Below are 20,332 nucleotides of genomic sequence, written 5' to 3'. Positions count from 1 at the left end.
ATATATACTTTTAGAAGTCGGAAACGCTCTCTTCTGGGCGTTACACACATCCACTATTTTGAAGATATGAGAAAAAGGTACGAAAAGGGGAAACACTGACTGAGTAGCGGTTATATGCAGTTCAGGGCTTATCTTCCAATTGCACTCGCGCAGCAGCAAAACGGGTCTTTCTCACAAATAAATATGTATGTACATTGTACATTTATAAGCTATCCGACGGTAGACGATCATACACTTCTTCAAATGGATGGAACGCTACATGAGCCGCTTCACGTGACAAAACACCCAAGACGTGCAGAATCGGCAAAAGTACGTGTCTAGGCAGCCCAACAACGCGTGCTTGAAGAATGTTGGGTCTAAGCCGCTGCGCAATACATATCATACTATATACATATGTAAATAAACATGCATATGTAAGTAACATTTAATAATTAGGGGCGCATCAACGGCTCTTGATGGAGGGCTTTAACATTTGGTATTGTATTGTATTGATAGCTAGTGGCTTAATTATTAATTGCCATTACACACAGAAGAGTGTCGTGTATTTCATAATAATTGAATAATTGTTTGAAGACGCCCCTCCACATCACATATTCATCCCCGAGAGCCTCCTGAATGGTCAAGTTTGTGTAGCCATACGGATTCAACTGGTAGCAGTATCAATAAAAAGCTGTGACTGCGAGAATTAAACAACATGTACATATTTTCTAGATGATTTCCATTAGGGCAACACTCACCGCATTGTGTGGATGCTTCTAAGGATCTTAAGTTGTTTCCAATATGTTCAGATTAGCTGTGAAAATTCAGGTAAAACACTAGTTTTTTTCCAACAAATTTGATTTAAAATGCAATTGGACCTCTCACCTTAAGGATACCTTTTTAAATAAAAAAATCATAAGAAACATCATGCTGCTGCTTTTAACATTACGGATTGTGGATGGATTGTTGCTACAGCTCCATACACACATTGAACGCCAATAAAAGCAGGAAAAGGATGTGACGCATCTCGGGATATTCTTCTTCGCTCCTCAACATATATTCCTCTCCGAGGGCCTCTTGAATGGTCGCGTTCATAGAGCCATAGGGGAACAACAAATTAAAGTAGAAACGCCCATAGAGAAATATGGCTACGCTCAGGGAACTGGAGAGAAGAATTAAGCAAGGCTTTACCAGACACAAGGTTCTCTCAAATCGAAACTTACTCCATTTACACGTTGTCGACACGAGCTCCAGCTCAATAAGTATAGTCTAATTCTGAAAATCCAGCTCAATGCTGCTATGTTGTACTATATTACAAAAATGAGAATTTTTTATTATTTTGGTAAGGGTAATTTCAAAAGTAGGCCTTTCTAGGACTGTCAAACGTATCGGAAAATTGTGAGTCAATTCTTTGTAGAAAAGCAAGATGAAATGCAGAGAATCAGCAGACCAAGGAGCAGTACCAGCAGAACCAACCAGCAGCAGTGGACACAGCCTCTGGCTCTGGCTGGTTTAGGGGCACAGGAACAGGCCATCTACTTGCAGCTCTTAACAGCACATGGGTGCATTAAATACCACCTACATAGGTTTAAAAGCGAGAAGGATCCGTTTTGCATCCACTGTCCATGGACAATAGAAGACGCTGGCGGTCCCAGATTTTCTACTGACCGGGAAGAGCTAATCTTAGGCATTGGGAGGCCTCTTTAATGGATATCCTACTACTAGCAGCTTGAAAAACAATTCCTATTATATAGTATCATGTAGAAATGAAATTTTGTAGCATATTTTTGGGTGGAGTTCGGATGTTGAATCCATTCAATTCAATTGAATTGTAAGATTCGTGTTAGAAATGCCATGTGGTCAGAAACATCCTCCCTTGACCCTTATTGATACCCTGATGATGTGCTGTAAGATGTGATTCTATCAGTGGATTAAATGCCGTAAGGTCGTACTGTATCACCAATAAAAAATATATGGACAACAGACTGCCTTCCTACATTTAATTCTGTTTTAGTCATGATTATCTATACTTTCTTTCTTAATTATTTAGCCCCCATTGAATTTGAACGTTTGTGTCATTTAAATACAATTTGTTTTTAATATACTGTTGAAATATTCATAATTGTTGTAAACTTCGTTTTTACAATATAACTTGTATAATTTTTAGAGTGCCTATTTATGTTTGTTTTTCAGCATTTTGTGGTTGATTTTGTTTTGGATTGATAGAATTTGATAGAGTAAGATTAGCTGTTGGTTTCGTTATACAGTATATAGGCTTGAGATAAGTTAGCAACATTAATCAACATTTACATTTAACCAATGTTTAAGAATTACAATACAATTGAATTGAATAATTTATGAAATATTATTTTAGGTTCATAGTTCCTATTTTTTATGAATCCATTCATTATTATCGATTAGCTCCATATAGAATATGCAACATAACAATTAACAATTTTTTTTTTTATTTGATCTATTTGTTATTAGCTTTGTTCTTCTTTTTCGAAAACCATTTTGTGATTTCATTTATTATTGATAACCTTTGATATATGTTTATCTAAATATAAACGGTTACACGATATACGATATACGTATTAGATTTTTGTGGGACGTAGGGAACGCAGTTCAGCATTTTATTGCTAAATGAATATACATACAATATGCTTGGGTTTAAATAAGCTAATGAGGTTGATATACACGGAAATGAAACTAGGAACTTAAGCAGAGCTAAACTAGGGAATGTTGAAACACCATTGTATACTGGAGAGATGCGACACCGATATTCGTAGAGGGTATCCTCAAATGATAGGGACAGGCAAGATGATCGAGTGTCTACTCGTGGGCCTGGGACTCCTGCTGGACGAGCTTGAAGCGACGGGGCGACTTTATCGATCCCTGATGCCCGAACAGATTCTTCAGCTGGCCGTCGCGGGTTAGCACCTTCCTTATGTAGCGTGCCACAAGTATCTGGGGGCGCTGTGGGTGTGTGAATGATAAATGATATTGGGTGAGCGTTAATTCAGTCAGACTTGATTTCCATCGCTCCTCACCTGCTGCCACTCGTGCAGGACCTCTTTGGGGGCGTTCACCTGATCGCCGTTCAGACGATTCAGAATAGCCACACAGACGACGGCTGCCTTAATGCCGGCATGGTGGGTCAGGGCTGCGAAGATGGTGCTCTCCATTTCGATGTTGACCACACCATGGTCGCGAAGCTTCTCCAGGTAGGCCATCTTATCGTTCTCGGAGAACTCGCAGAAGGCGCCATCCAGGCGGCCCTGGCCCTCGTAGAAATCATTTGTGCACTGGGTCTTGCCGATGATGGTGTCATAGGGATCGTCGGCACTGTGCAGGGATTTCAGATCACGGGCCAGCTTCTTGTCCAACTTGGCCGGACGGTGCACGGTCTCGCCAAGAATGGTCTGCAATGTATGGAGTGTTGTATTTTCGATTGGATCATAGAGCTTTTAGAGGACTTTTACTTACGAATTCATGGGAATTCCTAAGCTGACCATCCAGGGCATCCTCGGTGATGATGACAGTGCCGCCCTCCACTCCGATGCCGCCACAAGTGCCGATGCGTATGAAGATCGGATCAATGCACTTGGCATGGTACATCAGCTTGATCATCTCGTGCATCAGAATGCTGACCGAGGGCGTTCCCATGCCGTGACTGACACAAAGCACAGGACCAACTTTGTACATCGAGTAGCGATACGAGTAGGCACTGATGTCCTGCAGCTGGGTGCCAGCGGGCAGCTTGTAACCTATCTCGTCCATAATGAAGTGTGCAAAGTTCTCCATGCGCTTCGGTGTTCCGCCCATGCAAACGAACTGGTCAGCGTTATATGAAAATATATGAATAGTTCAGAAAGGTAAATAATTGTAAAACACAAAGGGGACAGGGGGATCCCTGCAGGGGAAACTGCAATATCAAGTTTCGTTATTAGGATTGTTAATTAATTTACCAATTAATAAGACTGAAACATATAATGAAGTGAATTCCATTTGATGTGATAATAAAACAGGGTCTAGGTCTGGTCTTGTCCCTCATTATCCGATCAAAAACTCGAATGAATAATGCATAGTGCAAAATTTGGTAGTTTATCTCACCTTAACATCGCCAAACATCTCTTGCAGATCATGACTCTCACTGCCCAAAGCCAGATGATAGAGAATATCCTGGTCCATCAGCTCAATGTTCGAGTTGCGCAATTTGACAGTTCCATCAGAGTATCTGCGAAATAGAGGCATACAAATTAGACACCAGGCCACCAATTATAGGGTATATAAAGGCAGATACTCGAAGTATATGTGTACGAGCTCCACTCAACTTTCAACCAAATGTAAGTCTATTATTAACACCGAATCGAAGCGAAACTCATTAAAATTCGTGCTCTGATTTGACATAGTTTTATACTGTTATCTATTTCGGAGAAATACGAGTAGCGTAGATAAAAAAAAGTGTCAGTGGTTTAATGAGTCTTTTATGGGAAATGTTTCGTCATCGATGCTATGTGATATGCTATTTGAAAGAGAGTAAAACCACCGCGATTCGGTGTACTATGCAAACAATCGATGACTAAATAAACAAAGCGGATTTCACTTCTCTAATCAAACTTTGCATAATGGAAATGTATAGGAAGGCAGCGCCCGAAATTTGCCAACGCGCCCCCCCACAGTCATTATCAAGTGCGTCAACGCCGAAAAAATATACATACACACATATATGTTTGCCCAAAAAAAGAAAACAAGTTCCAACTGTGAGCAAAACAAATGGCAAAAACACTCTGTGACATAAGCATAATCAGAGAGTCTCTCGGCAAAGTCTTGACCTTGATTGATAAGGTTGATAATCTTATAGTACGTATACAAATGAGCAATTTCCTAAGTACTTGAGCAAACATCCGATCATAATGCTGTGCTTTGACGCGTTCTGATTGATGACTATTGAAACCGGATCAGTACGGGCAGGAAGGGTGTTTGGCGGTCGGACACACCCCCACTGGCAAGAGCAAATATTTGGCCAACTGTTCTGTGCCTCTGTGTCGTTTGGTTTGGCTCTTTGCATGGCTCTTCCGAGGTATCGTTGCTTCTTAGTATCTTTACCATCCGAGTGCCAGCAGAGCGATGTGTCATTATGCCAACTAGATACTGCATTGCGCATTCCTTTACATAGAGCATCTATTGGCTGAGTCACCAGGTGGTTCGATGGCCCGCCAAGGACCCCGAACAACCCCCGAATCCTGCCAGACGGCAGCTGCTGTCTGAAGTTTGAACCTATGCCAACCCAACCGGTTTTCGTTCTTTTTGCATCCTTACCTCGTGATTCTCTGCACGTATGCATCGTCTGTCTCTCCATCCTGCATATGGGCGAGATCGTAGTGGGCCTTAAAGTCATGCGACTTGTTGGCAGTGATTGTGGGTGGCATGATGTCACCGTGTCCTTACAGCCTTCTAGCCACTAACGGACTTATAAAAACGCACTCAAAGAGAGGGACTAAACCCGAACACGAAAGCAGAAACCGATGCGAACAAGCGATGTATACACGTCAACGTTTCAAGCGAAACAAAAAAATTGTTCACTGCTCCGCCGGGTCTTATATACCCGGGCTAGCCGAGGGCGGGTACGAGCGCTCTTAACGAGCGACTACGAACGGTACGAATGGTGGATGGGATGATGAATACCGTTGGATGTAGTCGCTCTGTCCGAGAAACGGAAGTTCAGATGTCACTTATGCTGCGCATTTTGATTTGTACAGATCTTAATAAATGCCACATGACATGATGTAAGGGTCACGGTCAATTCTCTCTCTCTTTCTCTCTCTCTCTGTCTCACTGATAGCAATCAGCAGCCACAGCAGACGCTGATCAAGTGCAATTTATAGCTGTCTCAGCCACGGAATGCAGCGAAACATAACAAATTTGCGTAATCCCTATTACAAATTGCAATATGTATGTACTCGTGTATAAATGTAGGCGTGTGCCCAATTACAGGGTGTTCTGTGCGGCAGACTCTCGACGAATCGGATCATTAGCTTTATTCTTAATATATGCTAATTGTGGTATGGAATTTTTTAACTATGCATATTTATAAACTGGTTCGGAGACTTGGCCTATGCTTAAGCTTAACATTTTTCAACTCTGATATTTGCAAATGAGAATCAAACAAACCGAAAATGTGAAAAGTATAATCAATTAAAGAAATGGCCAAAGTTAAGTTTTATATGTATTTATTCTGCTAGTGATTCGCCAGATGTTCATTTCATCACGAGCTCCAAGAATTGCTCCACAACTGCCAGACAGTCAGTCCCCCAGGCCTACTCTCGGCCCTGCGCCATACGATTTTGGTGGGGTTCATCCATATGTATGTACATATGTACATATATAAGTACTGTGGGTAAATTCAAGCCGAGTCATAAAATATACATAAGCGAAGCGACAGCGAAAGACAGTCCAAAGAGGAGCACAATGTCTGCACATAAGCCAGTGAATCGACACAAAAAGTAGAAAGGAAAAGAGTCAGCACAGCAAAAAGGGAACTTGGAAAAAAAAGAAAAAATAAAGAAAAACAAGCAAGAAAGAAAGTCTAGCTTGGGGCCTGAGGCTCCTATGTACCCTTTCAGATGAAATTTAGATATACATATATAATATAAAAGGATTGGGCTATAGGGAGATTGTTAATCATTGATCATTCTACGAATTAGAATACCACAGGACACTATGGTATTTTGGATTACCTTTAAAACTGAGATGCTATGCAGGGCGCTTACCGAACACGCTTGCAGACGAAACTCGTCTAGTGCTTTACACTGGGAAAAATGATTTGCAGTTTGCACTAGTTCGTGCTAAAACTTTCGTGTTAAATAAAACAAAAGCTTTTAAAGATGTTATCAAGTGTGGTCCTTCTTTGTCGACGGCTGAACACCCAACTGGTGTTTACGCTCTGCCAAAAAAGTGAGACAACAAGAGCCGAAGTCGCATGACCCAGGCCAAACGAAGGCCTGCAGTTTTTTTTAGTGCATTGCAGTGCAGCAGCAGCGACTTTTCACAATAGGTAGGGCCGTGCCGACCCGTGACAAAGGTATATTGTTTCGACAGAGCCTCTAGACCTAGTTTCGTCATCAGAACCACTCGGATACCCCATATATAAGCAATAACTCTAACCTTGAACGATAAGGTTTAATACAAATAAGATAGAAGCATATGTAATTTGTATCTTCTTGAAGTGCCTGCTAGCTTAAAATACCCCTCACTAGGGTATCTTAAAAAGAGCAAAAGCGCCAGCAAAGCAATGAAAACGAAAAGGGGGCTCGCCTGTGCTTGGACATATCGGCAGAGACAGGGAAAGAGAGGCAGATACAGATTGGTATGCCGAGAGCTATGTACGTGAACTAGCTCGCAAGCTAAATTTTTGAGGTCGCCAACGACGCCAAACACTCACAGCAATAGCATCGCAGCGGAGAGCGGAAAGAGGTGGTATTCAGTTAATGCCAACCGTAATTAACTTGGCCGATTCCCCGTAACCGACAGTTGGTTCATTGATGGACTTTGCCTGCCATTAAAGCCATACAAAACCCGTTATTTATGCAAGCAAATGCAAGCCGAGCTAAATGTATCAAGTGTTTTTCTCAATATTTGTTTGGATAACGGTTTGAAAGAGAAAAACTCATTGACAAAACAAGTAAATCGAGCTGAAGTACGGATCCCATTTCGGAATTCGCTGTCTCATGGGAAAACAAGACTGAAACTAGACCATTTCAAGTCTTTCCTTTGGGTCATTTTACTTGAGTGCTTTCTGTCGACGACGACGACGCCGACTCGACTGTCTGTGGCAGCAACAAATGTCAGTGGCAGCCACTAGCCGTGTCCTAAACTGAAATACTTGATCTATTTCTGTAACCCTATGCGAATGCCCATCCCCACCTTGGCCTACAGCTGACCCCAGGGCGGGGGAAAACCATCTGCGAGCTTATGAGTCGTGAAAAAGCTTTGAATAAATTTCTCACATGTCACGTTACGGCGCAAATCATTAATCAGGGAGCTTTAAATGGATCCTATGTTGTTCCTTATGGAATACACACAATGTTCTCCTACTGCCTGCTGCCAAGTGGAAAAAGTAATTGCATTTCCCTGAACAAAGCCATAAAGGTCTTCTGGCTTCTGCCTGCTGGCTGCTGGCTGCTGGGGTACCGATAAGACCTGGTTGGGTAATTATTAAGAGTAAGGTCAAGCCAAGAGTCAAACAATGAGGCTGCCTGTAAAACGAGAAATTCAAATGATGCTGGGGATAGTGCAGGCGGCTTCGAGAGAATTACTTTCCCCCAAGAAATGAGAAATGAGAAATGACAAAGAGAAAGCAAAAGTCTGCCAAGTCACGTCATGCTGTCACCCTAATCGTATTCATCCCAAATTGCATTACTCACAGGCCACTGGGAACGCCTCTGGAATGGGCATCGGGTCCAATCTTCTCTGGCTAGGATATTCCAAGGCCAATCGATAATTGGTTCTGTATTATTTTGCTCGTCCTAGAACTTTCTCGGCTACTGTGCGTATGAGTAATGGCAGAAAACCACCCACGTACTACCCCATCGTCTACCCACAATTCCGGATAATGCGTGGGCCTTGGGGGCCGATAAACAAACGCCTGTGGCTGTCGACTACCCCATTCATATCCCTTCGACCTTGTGCCCGCCTACGCCTACGCTCCACTGCAGGTCATAATTCTGTAGAAAATTTGGTCCTAGGCACATCTATTTATAAACCCATTGCTGATATCTGAATGAGCCAGTAATTAAAGGCAATTTGTGTGTGTTTTGGGCTATTGTGGCATTAGGCTTAAGTCAATTAGAAATGATTTGGCTGTCATCAAGGGGGATTTTCTTAATTAGAAAAGAAGGGATCGTGGAAAAATCTACTGGTTGGTAGGTTCCCACTGGAAATTCTCCTAAAATTCTTGGGACAATTGTGGTATACTTTTTGGTTCAAACAAAAGTATATTTGAGAAATTTCTAAATTTTACAAGGTATACTTTTAGGAGACTAAATTCACGAAAAAAATTAAATACAACTTGGAAAGATTTTTTACAAGATTTATAAGATAATATCTACCGACTTGGAACATAAGGATATGTTATGAAAATATCAACAATAACATTCAGGTAAAAGGAATTTCTTTGGCAAGTTTTTAGGGTGGCCATTATTTCGCCCAAGTTGAAATTTACGGCACCAGCATTGTTCTCCTTTCTTGACAGAAAACATTTTCTGGTGATGCAAAACAAAAACTTCAAATGAAGTTAAAGGAAAGTTGAAGCCGTGCAGTTAATTTTGGGCCACAAACTTGGTTAGTTTTATGGTTTCCGGGGGGTGGTATTGTGTGGTATGTACTTACTCGTCCAGCTCCTCGTCGGAGAGGGAATTGCTGATGCCGGTGAGCAGCAGCGACATCTTGCGGCGGGACCCTGTAAAAGAGAAATTAAATGAAAATGGAATTTTAATAGCTCGCACTGCTAAAGCGCAAAGTGAAGGCGTGTTTTAAATGTAAAGCCCCCTCTTGAGCCCCTGCTGAGACCATTTAAATGCGTGCCACAGGGAGAACGGGGCGAGGGGAAACAGTGGCAAAACGGAAACGATGGAGGAAACAGTGGCAACAGCATTTGGACAGCTTTTAATTAAAAACGTCAGGGAAACGTCACGTGCCAATGTTAAGGCCTGGGCGTGTTCGTGTGGGGCAGCATCAGATCTGAGTCCTTGAGCCCTTGAAACGTTTGCGACTAGCAAAATGTTTTGGGGTCGGCTTAGCCGTTGGCAATTTCCGCCGCAGGCCATGGCCTCCCCCAAAGTTAGGCCACACTATGCGGCAAAATGCGAGTATCTTTCTTGTTTGTTCGAGGGTGAAAGTTCAAGGCTAACAACAATTAGCCTGACCAAACCCAGGGCACTCAAGAGTGCCCTTTGAGTGGCAGTGGCGTGGAGGGTCCCCGAATTTGTCCAGTTTGCTGATTTTTGTTTTGGAACAATATTTACGAGGCTGCTGATTATGTTTTGAATTTTAAATGAGAACAAGCAGACGCGACAGAAGCAACAGAATGACAACAAAACTGTTGCATATGCCTCCAAGGGTCTGTGGGGGATCCTTAGAAGGGATTAAAGTCTTTAGAAAGCAATATTTATGAATAGGAAATTGCAAAAATATTTGCATAATCCCCATTCATTTGTGATGCGTACCCTCGTACCCCAACCCTCGTGTATCCTCGTTTTTTTATCATGTCATAAATCACCCTTGTATGGCCCAGACCTATCTACCCAGCGATTCTGCTGACTACGGACTACGTTGACCCATTAAATGGCATAGATTAAAGTCTTGAAAGCGTTTGTTGAACCATGAAAGAATGCGAATGCTCAGCTGATGATGATACACACAGAACGGCAGAGCACAGAAAGGGTGGCTAGAAGCCCTTAACGTCGTTCTCGATAACTTTTTCATTAGTTGGAGCACCGTTGCCTACAAAACATCTGGGACCCAGATACATTCCGTGCATTTGTGTGTATCCTGGATAACACTTGGAATCGAGCTATTGATTTTCTACCCCAAACAGTCCGACGGAGTCTTAGTCTACACACGAGAGCAGTCATTTCAAAGTAGTTATAAGGTAAAGGTGTTCCTAGTCTGTTGACTTACGTAAAGAGTTGGGAGTTGATATGTGGGGCTCCGTGTGCCTCGAATCGGTCGGTAGCTATGGCTGCCAGATGCAATGGAAGAAAAGCAATTTAACACAATTATTTTTGTAGCTATATCACGATATTCTTTTGTTGTTTCGATGTGCTTTTCTGCATTGTTTATCTGCAGGCACGTGAAAGGAACTTTCTCTCTTTCTCTATCTCTCTCTCAGACACTCACACGTACCACGGCACGAACACAGAAGCGGACAGGAAAGAGAGCGCCACCAGAGCTGCGCGAGAGTACAAGACAGACTGACGACGAGGAGTCCAACCAAGCGAATATGTTGGCTCTGCTCTGGCTATCACTCAATCGGAATTTAGCTCAACTTTGAGGCGGAAAAGCGCCGAGCAGATTCACTCAAATGCTGCTCGGCAAATTGTTGTTTATGGTGCATGGAAAAATTTAATTATATTCTGCAAATCCGCAGTCGCACCGAGCTGGTAAACGTCAGCAAAGATATATGTATATAAACTATACAATTTTCTCGCAAATCTCACTCGGAGTCGGGTGGCGAAGAGTGGGCATTAGGGGGCTAGGTGGGTTCATTCCATGCAACAGCTGCTGCGCACAAAGAAACCCAACCTCCGTTCATCCTTGCTGTCCTGTCCAAGTCCGTGTCTTAATTATTGTGCTGAGGGGCAAGGACTCACAGAGAGGATATACAATCTGGAGTCGACTGAATTTAAGGATATCTTTAAGCTTTGATTAATGATGCTACAGTCAGAGGAGGCCTTGCCGATTTAGTTATGTCATATGAACTTTCTCACAGTACGAGGCATTAATATTATTTAGCATTGACATTTACGATACAATATGGATACCATTTTGGCCATAAAGGGGAAGGATTTCGTCCTTATATCCGCTGACACAGTGGTAGGCAAAGGCCTAATAGTGTTGGGTCAAGGTTAGCTCGAATGGCTACGTTTTGGAATGCATTTACTCATTTAAGACCATATTCCAGGCAAATCAAAGATAGAACGCCTCGGTGACTTTGCCATGATTGCTGCCGCGGGCAATGGAGGAGATCCGCAACGTTTTATGAGCTTAATCGCGAGGCACATGGCTTTGCATAGAGTGCAACATAATGGACAAAGTCCGTCCGTGAGGAGCATGGCTCACTTTGCTGGCAAACAGATATATTCAAGTGTGAATGCGAATCTCAACTTTAAGGTCTCTGCACTGATTGCTGGGTGGGATCCACAGGCGGGACCTCAATTGCATCAAATCGATGAGTTCGGGGGCTTAGTGTCCGTTCCATATAGTGGCCAAGGTTTGGGACTGCCCGTATTTAACTCCATTTTCCAAAAAGACTACTCGCCAGACATTGATGAACCGACAGCCTACCACGTCTTGAAGAAATGCGTGGCAGCAGTCCATGAGCGTGTCGTTCTCAACATGCGCAACTTTGAGGTGTTCGTGGTGAAGGCAAATGGCATCACCGAGCTGGAAGCTATCAATGCGGACTCTTTAAAGACGGCGCCGCCATCGAGTCTTTAAAATATTGATTTCGTCCACTTCATACAAGTCGGATCTTTACCCTCAATTTGCCATCTAATAAATAAAATGAACCAAAATCAAATTTAATGCCTGCGAAAGGATATCACGGAGAGAACTCAGGACTTGCCCTGGTTGAAATGGATATCGCAGAGCCCTGTTTGCGGTAAACTTTTAATGAGCATTTTTAACGGCATTAAAGGTGTTGGCAAATTGCATTCCGAGCCTCATTTGAGCTTACCCGAGGGGGGCGCAGCGTACTCAATTTAATTAAATATTGCGCATACGCCGTGTTATAGGTCCCATGCAAACGCATCTCTATAGCCCATAAAACAACGAAAAATGTCTGTATTTGTGCCTTTATTTGTTTATTTATGCTGCTCGTAAAACGTTTTCCATTGAAGCGAATTGTGGATTTTGTTTGCGAAAGAATTTCATAAATCCGCGAAGCAGACATTTTTCCCTAATGGAAAAAGCTGCATGAAGTGGAAAGATATGAATGCTTGTGTGGATGTTAAATGGTTGTTTCTGATGTGTGAAAATTCAAATCATGATCTGATTTCAAAGAGTGATGGAAAATAGCTTTTAAAGGTACGTTTTTCTGAAGAGTTTAACAAACAAGAATGTTTTATTATATCTGGATAAATGCTTTAACACCTTTAGAGCCATTTATCTTCCAATGCCACACAATTGAGTTTCCACTGTCTAATCAAAACAAACAAAACGGTTTCCTCCTTCTCGAAATGTAAGTATTTCTATTTGTTTACCAGAAATACTGCTTGTTTATACCGAAACAGTATTCGTTCAATGCCAAGGTGATGATGTGGTCCCCACACAAGAAGAATTTGTAGCTCAGCAACGGAATAATCATAAAGTTCTATAACCTTAGATGAGATCAGAGGTTGTCAGTGGGTTTAATTAATCCTAATCAATAGTGCGTATGACTTTAATTTGACATTGACATTCAAATGGTACTGTTTTATATGTATTGCCTAATATCTGAGCTTTCACAGACACATGCCCCATGCCTCACGCTTGACTGCGGCTCAGACGAACAGACCGACGGACGGACAGACATGACACCAACATGAATTACGAACACCAACTACGAATTACGTTGGACAAAGTAGTCCATAAAACAAGTGAATTAAGAGAGCGAGAGAGAGGTAGAGTAAAATTTAAGCGGCTGTTAAATTGTTTGCTTTGATGAATTTTCAACAATCGCATTGAGTGCGCTGTTTGATGGCTCTGCAAGTCGTCAAGTCACTCATCCATTGAGCAATTTCCCCAAGTGACAAGATATAAATGCTTGTAGCACCGCTTAAGTTTCCATTTCACTGAATAACAAGAGCAAATCTTACTTTTGGGAGCCGAATCTGAATCTGTTGATACTCTTAAAGATCCACCAATCCTATGAACTTAGTTGAGCTATGAGGAAGAAAAGTTTGTGGAATTTTTATAGATTTTCTTCAGAACAACAAAAAGCTTTTGCCACAAAGATTTTGTCTTGGATGCGCTGCAAAACTATCTACTAGGTCATAATATCTTCTCGAAGGGTATAGTAGCAATTAAATCTTATCACTCACAAAAGCACGCAATGGCCAAGACATTGTCCATACGCAACGTTGACTGCCTTGGATCAACAGTTGAGAACCAAGCATATGGCGGCTGTTTCAAGGACATTCGAAAGGCTCTGCATCCCTAATGGAATCCATAACCGATAGGAATTTTAATATCAGACACGTGTCAATGGGAGACATGAGTGTTTCCTGCGTGACAGACACCAGTGGGCACACAAATAGACACACACTCTTACACAGATCGACGCTCATTTCGCTCATCTATTTGTCAGATACTCATGATTTTCCATCCCATTTCCCTTTGACGTTTCAAGAGGCATTTTCAATTCCTGTTTGCATACAGGAAAATGGTTGGAGGCACAGCTGTTGTTGACCACTTCCATTGAGGGTGTCGCCAAGGGGGGTGGCTGGGCCTACATCCAGGTTGACACTCCTGCCACCACGCCCACATTCCACCACGCAAAAGCGGAAATGTTGTCCCTGGCAGCCCCTGACGTCTCATGCGTCTGAGCAATTGTTACGTAATCAATCTGCTTGCTCTCTCTCCTACGCTCTCTCCCACTCAGTTCGCCTCTCTCTCTTTATCTCAGCTTTTTCCGTGCGCCCAAGTGCGTTGAACTTGGCCCATTTTATGGCGTAAGTTTGAGTGAAAATTCAGCAATTGAGGCAACATTTTCGTCGGAACAAACTCAGGAATTTGTTTTCGCCATTGGGGGACACGTCTGCGCCCATTTCTCGGTCGGTGGTTGGGTGGGGCGTCGTCGTCCCTCTGGGGAGGCGTCAAACAAAGTGCGAGCGTTAATCTTCTAGCCGCTTATGATGCTTATGGTATTTGTAGACGCAGCGGGCACTGTGGAATATATTCCGCTGAATTTGCAAGCATACATTTTAAGGAAGAAGGCCTGCCCGAGTGTAGGTAAGAGACAAGCCTACATCGAATAGAAATGGAAAAAATATTCACCACATTCGATTAAAAATATTCTACCGACTAGAGCGACGGTCGGAACAGCAAGGGCTTGTTGTTCAGCGAGTTACGAATGGCCTCAATCATGGCCTGTATCTTCCGCAGATCTCCGCATATATAAAGCCTTACGGACTCCTAAAGGTTGTGCTCTACTGTCTCGCAAACCTCATTTGGGTCTTCAGGCTTGCTCTCAAGCTGCCCCACTACCTCTTCCAAGGTCAGTTTTGTTCACGTCCAGTAGAGCTTGAGCCACTAGTTGACCATTTTCATTGACTTATAAGTAAAATTGTCTGTGAAATAAACTAAAATAAAACATATTTTAATTATAAAATGCAAGTTGAAAATAGTCCTCTGCCAGAACTGTTGCACAGCCACCAGAACTTTCGTTCCACTGTCTGACACTTTTGCGACAGGCGACAGTTTTGTGGTAAGCGGAGACACTTTGCTAATGATGTCAGTTCGCTGCTCCTTTGGGAGGCATGGAGGAGGACTTTCCTCATTAAGGAACGAAACTGATTGGTAAATGAAACTCAAAACTGGAATCAAGTTTTGTTGTTGTTTTAAAGATCATATTTACTTCAATCACAGCACAGAATACAGAGAATATTATCTAATGGTTTATTTGTCGCTCGAAAGGAAACTGGAAACGTGGAGACAAGGGAAAACTATTTCCATATGTTGTGTGTGTGTGTGTGTGAAAGGAGGAAGCGTGGTGTGATGTGTGTTTGTTCTGTAAATTACGAGACGGATAGCGAGAGAGGGAGAAAAGTGGCAGAGAAAGTCAAGCAAGTGCGGAAAAACAGAGCAGAAACTGTGGAAAAGAGCAGTGTGCCTATGCGCGGTAGGAGGTTGTCTATCTTTTAGAGATTTGTATATAATTGTTGACATGTATATTTTGTAGTTGGGTTACTTAATGTTTTCATTTTTTTGTTCGTTTTTGTTCTTTTGGATCATTAACACACAACTAACATTGAGAGTATTGTTGAATATGCAAACACGTTTTGTATGTATATAGGTTGATGTGTTACGTTGCGTTATGTCTAGGTTTAGTTTAGTTTTAGTTGCTTACTAGGTTGCTAGTTACAATTGTTGACTTGGTTGTAAGATTCTACTTGAAGATCAGGTTTCCGAAATGTTTCTCTTGTCGTAGTTTCTCTCGTGGTACAGCAGTTGAGTCATTCATGATTGTTGCGAGTTGCAAAGAAAGGCTTTCAAAATAGCTAACAAAGGTGTGGAAAACAGCACAACTTAACTTAGAGTAAAACATTACAGCTAAACATAATCTCTTTTAGGGGCGGTACATATCCCGCGCCCATCTTTGTGCAATTCAAATAAACTATACATATACAATAAAAATTGTTTAAAAATTAGCAGCAGCAGCAGTAGCAGCATTGAGCACTCTCTCCCCTGCTTTCGGGTAATCTCTTGTTCGAGTATGGTATTCGATTCTTGCTAGGAAACGTACGCGCATATGTTGTACAAATAAGAGTATTCAGCCTTCGTCCCTTTGACTAAAAATGCACCATGTATCGTTCCTGTATCCATATTGTTCAATCCTTAACCATATCCTTGGGCCGATCAGTACAGATAGTTGTGTGGAAATACGGCGCGGGCAGGCAGATAGCAGGGATCGTGTTGATTGCGATAGCGACGTGCCAGGAAAACGGCCAAGACCTAAGAGAAAACCAAAGATACATTAGTCTGAGATCATTCGAAGAGGGTTGCATAAGAAAAAGCAAGGAAAATGAAGACACAATAATGCTTAAACATGTCTCACCCTTGGCCTCTGGTCGATTGGGCTTAGTCAAAGAGCCCGGCAGTTGGTTTTTAGTTAGTTCAAGATAAAGAGTGTTAGAATGTAGGGTTAAGAAGGGATTGTTGATTGCTTTATATGGATTAAACACCTGGCTCTCTCCTCCTCTATATATATATATATATAACACTATATCTGTATGAGTGTATATATGTCTAAAGTTGTATTGTATATCAATTACGACCTAACACATTACGTACATATTTCTGCTGCAATGCGATTATATATATCTGTATATATGTGTTTGTAGATGGTATAAATATATAAGATGTATGCAGACCCAAAGAGCTCTCTCTTCTGGTCTATGACCCATGAAATTCTCCCCCACATCCATAGCAACATTTCGCAGAAAGAGAGATACAGGGAGACAGAGATACACACACATAAATCGATATAACTTTGCCTGTTGCTACATATGTCGGGGATATCTATTTCTGTTCTGATTTAGTGAAAAATTTAGAGAAAGGCGCTAGGCAAGCCCCGCGGATCCTTTTGATTGCGATAGCGCACGGTTAGCCAGACGCCAACAAACTAAAGGCAGCATGTGGATGGATGGAGTTTAGATTTAGTTAGTTTACACCATTATATTTCTATGCACGCACCTCGGTGAAGCTGAAGAAGATGCCCAGACCGCCGCACAGCTTGAACGCATAGTCGATCTTGTCCTCCAGCATGGGACCACAAGCGGGGCAATGACAATCCACATCGTTCGACTGTTCGCAGCACTTTCGATTCACCAGCTCACAAGAGGGTTCGTCTGTCGGAGCCAAGGGAGACGTCGGGAGATTGATGCTGCTGGTGGCATTGAAGCCGCAGCAGTGGAGGCTCTCCTGCACCTGTTGCCGCAACTCTGGGGGCACTGTCATCCATCCCTGCTCGGCAAACTGCTGCTGCTGCTCGGAATTGACGGCCAGGCAAGAGCTGGCAATGGAGAATTGGATGAGGAAGAGCATAAACAGGATGATCATGTACTGCGGGGAGAGAAAGAGACAGAGTCTAGGGGTTAAGGAAAGCCACGGAAGCGAATACAAAATGCTTATCAAGAGTGGTGCCAGCGCTGTCGTCATTGCAGTTGAGACCCAGTCATAATTTGCTTTACTCATAATGAGGCCACTTTTCATGTCATTGTTCGACACGAGGGCCACGACCTTCGGCTCTATGTGGAAATCGCTTTCAGTGCGTGCGCTTGCAAGGTTTTCTTGTGGTTGAAAAGGATACAAAGAAGAGCATCACTTGATGGTGCTTCACAGCGCCGGCGAGGCCCAGCATGGAGATGCAGATGAGTATTACGCCGCAAGCCAGGATGCCGCCCACAATGGGCAGATTGGTGACAATGGAGGCGGCCCGCGCATAGACCCCCACGCCAATCAGCAGGAAACCAATCATCTAGTGGGTAGAGAGGAGAGGAGCATAAGTATTCAAGATGTGCACTGGAGGTCGACTATTTTCAAGAGGAACAACAGGCAGACACAAAGCCAGCAGCAGGACGTATGGATACATACACGTACACATACACACACACAACGAATGCATGTGCGTGTGTCTGCTGCACCTGCCACAAGAAAATCAATAAAAAGCCATTAGGCGCTGTAATTTAATAATCTTCTCGTAACACAATCGTTATTGTTGCTTTTGCTGCTGCTTTTCATTTGTTGTTCCACTTCCTGGTTGTTGTTTTTGTCACTGAGGTTTTCTGCATTTGTTTGTTTTCCTGTTTCCTTACCACATACAAAATGTTGAGCGCTATGAGCGCATTCTTCGAGCAGGTGAATCCTCCGCACATGTTGCAGCACACTTTGGTCCGGCTGGAGATGAATTTAATTTAATTTAATTCACTTTATTTATTTCCCGATTTTCTCCGTCGCGCAATTTTCACTGATTTTCGATAAAAAATACCGTGCGACCCTCAGGAATATACCAAAATATACCGACTCATATGAAAATATACCGTAAATACACTGACGAAGTCAAGTTATATTTTACATATTCCTCGTTTTTTATCTTCCGTCGAATATTACTAGCTATATAGAACATTTAGCCATGCCCACATAATTTTATCCGATTAATGAATCAATTTTCTACTTAACTGGCTTATTTTTAATACTTGCTTTTATTGGATTTGGCTTAAAACAAGGTTTAAGCAAAATAGCTCAACAAAAAAAACAGTCGCAATGTTGCTGGTATTTGAAGACATGATGCGTGTATAGGCCTTTGTGCACCCTATTTCGTTAATTTTATGTGAAGATCAAACGCAATTTATTAAGACCTTTTCGCAAATTGATATTCTTTAGACATATTCAAGTACATTATTAGTATCTTGTAAATATTTATAGCGATCCTGATACCTACGGAGCCTTAGAAGACAAACTTATTCACAATTCTATAACATTCATTTCCCCCAGGGTATGTGTGCATGGAATTAGCAACATGTTTGTGTATGGAATGGGACTCATTGTTGCAAAAGCGACCTGAGGCGAATTCAAATTCGATTCAAAAAACGAATTTTGAAAACCTTCAAAATATCGTTGAAATACCTTTAAAATAGAAACTGACTAGTTTTGGCCATTATTGGTGCATTAGATGACAAAAATTCTCTCAGTTCTATAATATCCATTTCCCAGGGTATGCAAAATGTTGCTTAATCCGCGCAATCTTGTGGAACAATGCTGCTCGATTTCACGGCTCATGAGTCTGGCCCATACAAATTAATGTTGCTAGTAACATAAAACGTAAGAAAACGTAAGTGAGTAGAATGTGAAATATACTGTCTCACTCTAAAAATTACCGAAAATTTATCATAATCCTCGTTTTTGATCTTCCGTGGAATATTACTAGCTATGTAGAAACCTCAATCCTGCCCAGATAATTTTATCCGGTTAATGAATCAATTTATTTCTAGACTGGATTATTTAAAAACTTGCATTTATTGGATCTTATCTGAAACTATTAAATTTTCATTAGTTTCAGTGGAGTATTAAAATAACCCCTGGTCTACGATGGGTTAATCCTTCCCCGCCAAAGATTGGAAACCATATTCCACGATTGTGATATTCGATTTGATATTACTAGCTAGCTAGGATTTCCATAACTGAACACATAGTTTTATGGGCTTGATGGATACATTTTCCAAATATATGCTAATCTAAACTACTCACTTTCATTGAGTTTTTTCTAAATTAAGGTTTAAGCCAAAACTGACCCCAAATCAAAAACCGCGAAAAAGAGAGCCTCACCGTTTTAAAAAGAGCAAAGAGAGTAAATAACCGTTTCGAAGAAAGCCATCGATACTATCGACTGGATGCGATTGGCGCGCGCCAAAGAGTAATGATTTGAAAGTGAATGACTGACAAGTATAATAGATTAATGAAACTGATAAAATGTACTAGCAGTGGGTATCGCACAAGAGTATCGACGAGGAATACTAGAGTAATATTTGCTTGCAATTTCAATGTGTATTTCTGGACCCCTTTGATGTTTTTTATCATACAAATTTTATGATAAAAATCATGTAATATGTAATGTAAGATGTATAGTAAAATGTAATGTAAAATGTAAAAATAAAATTATTGATCGATATTGGAAACGATATCATTTATCGGGCGGGAAGTTTGCGCGGTAAAATCTTGATCGTTCCCAATAGTACTGAATTTTCCACTATTTTCATTTTCGAACAACCAACTACGCAATTACTGAAGAACAAGCAACTAATTATGTTGAAATGTCAATTTCCCTTGAGCGGACAAGTGCCGTTAATTGCATTCTACATGCCACAAGCCACGG

General features: G+C 41.8%; 3 protein-coding genes and 1 long non-coding RNA gene across 6 annotated transcripts; 1 reads left to right on the top strand and 3 right to left on the bottom strand.

Moving 5' to 3' along the window:
* Positions 1-440: 440 nt before the first annotated feature.
* Positions 441-1,264, bottom strand: LOC113567455. The gene is made up of 4 exons (XR_003409450.1): positions 1,203-1,264; positions 865-1,141; positions 738-793; positions 441-676 (listed from the first exon to the last, which is right to left on the bottom strand). It is a non-coding gene; the product is annotated as an uncharacterized LOC113567455 (long non-coding RNA).
* A 1,314-nt stretch (positions 1,265-2,578) lies between these two features.
* On the bottom strand, positions 2,579-9,439 carry LOC6598680 (uridine phosphorylase 1). Of its 2 annotated transcripts, none has more exons than XM_026995227.1 (5): positions 9,370-9,439; positions 4,093-4,216; positions 3,466-3,813; positions 3,030-3,401; positions 2,579-2,955 (listed from the first exon to the last, which is right to left on the bottom strand). In XM_026995227.1, the coding sequence occupies exons 1-5, from the start codon at positions 9,423-9,425 to the stop codon at positions 2,812-2,814; spliced, it is 1,044 nt and encodes a 347-aa protein (XP_026851028.1). In that variant the 5' UTR covers positions 9,426-9,439; the 3' UTR covers positions 2,579-2,811. The 2 variants fall into 2 exon arrangements, with proteins under 2 accessions (XP_026851028.1, XP_002023767.1); XM_002023731.2 differs by lacking the exon at positions 9,370-9,439 and adding an exon at positions 5,302-5,506.
* Positions 9,440-11,514: 2,075 nt separating this feature from the next.
* On the top strand, positions 11,515-12,280 carry LOC6598679 (probable proteasome subunit beta type-2). Its single transcript, XM_002023730.2, has 2 exons — positions 11,515-11,605; positions 11,663-12,280. The coding sequence occupies exons 1-2, from the start codon at positions 11,515-11,517 to the stop codon at positions 12,196-12,198; spliced, it is 627 nt and encodes a 208-aa protein (XP_002023766.1). The 3' UTR covers positions 12,199-12,280.
* Positions 12,281-15,286: 3,006 nt separating this feature from the next.
* Positions 15,287-18,412, bottom strand: LOC6598678 (tetraspanin-31-A). 2 transcript variants are annotated; one of them, XR_003408413.1, is made up of 5 exons: positions 18,276-18,412; positions 17,771-17,938; positions 17,155-17,523; positions 16,517-17,083; positions 16,346-16,413 (listed from the first exon to the last, which is right to left on the bottom strand). XR_003408413.1 is itself a non-coding variant. In XM_026985240.1 (4 exons), exons 1-4 carry the CDS (start codon positions 18,333-18,335, stop codon positions 16,318-16,320), a joined length of 693 nt encoding a protein of 230 aa, XP_026841041.1. In that variant the 5' UTR covers positions 18,336-18,409; the 3' UTR covers positions 15,287-16,317. The 2 variants fall into 2 exon arrangements, 1 of the variants encoding a protein (XP_026841041.1); XM_026985240.1 differs by lacking the exon at positions 16,517-17,083 and having other exon boundaries at positions 15,287-16,413; positions 18,276-18,409.
* Between the last annotated feature and the right edge of the window lie 1,920 nt (positions 18,413-20,332).

Source organism: Drosophila persimilis, unplaced genomic scaffold (assembly GCF_003286085.1).
Source record: "Drosophila persimilis strain 14011-0111.01,24,50 unplaced genomic scaffold, DperRS2 tig00000000-arrow-pilon, whole genome shotgun sequence".
Classification (NCBI taxonomy): Eukaryota; Metazoa; Arthropoda; class Insecta; order Diptera; family Drosophilidae; genus Drosophila; species Drosophila persimilis.
Note: the sequence above shows the minus strand (reverse complement) of the source record. Positions and strands in the feature narration are given on the sequence as shown.

Coding starts and splice junctions, on each gene's coding strand:
- LOC6598680 (XM_002023731.2), bottom strand. CDS start 5,411: ATGCCACCCACAATCACTGCCAACAAGTCGCATGACTTTAAGGCCCAC. Junction 3,814..4,092: donor AGATGTTTGGCGATGTTAAG/GTGAGATAAACT, acceptor AACGCTGACCAG/TTCGTTTGCATGGGCGGAAC. Junction 2,956..3,029: donor TCCTGCACGAGTGGCAGCAG/GTGAGGAGCGAT, acceptor ACACACCCACAG/CGCCCCCAGATACTTGTGGC.
- LOC6598679 (XM_002023730.2), top strand. CDS start 11,515: ATGGATACCATTTTGGCCATAAAGGGGAAGGATTTCGTCCTTATATCC. Junction 11,606..11,662: donor CCTAATAGTGTTGGGTCAAG/GTTAGCTCGAAT, acceptor ACCATATTCCAG/GCAAATCAAAGATAGAACGC.
- LOC6598678 (XM_026985240.1), bottom strand. CDS start 18,335: ATGTGCGGAGGATTCACCTGCTCGAAGAATGCGCTCATAGCGCTCAAC. Junction 17,939..18,275: donor CGCTCAACATTTTGTATGTG/GTAAGGAAACAG, acceptor TCTACCCACTAG/ATGATTGGTTTCCTGCTGAT. Junction 16,414..17,154: donor TCTTCTTCAGCTTCACCGAG/GTGCGTGCATAG, acceptor GTTTTCTCTTAG/GTCTTGGCCGTTTTCCTGGC.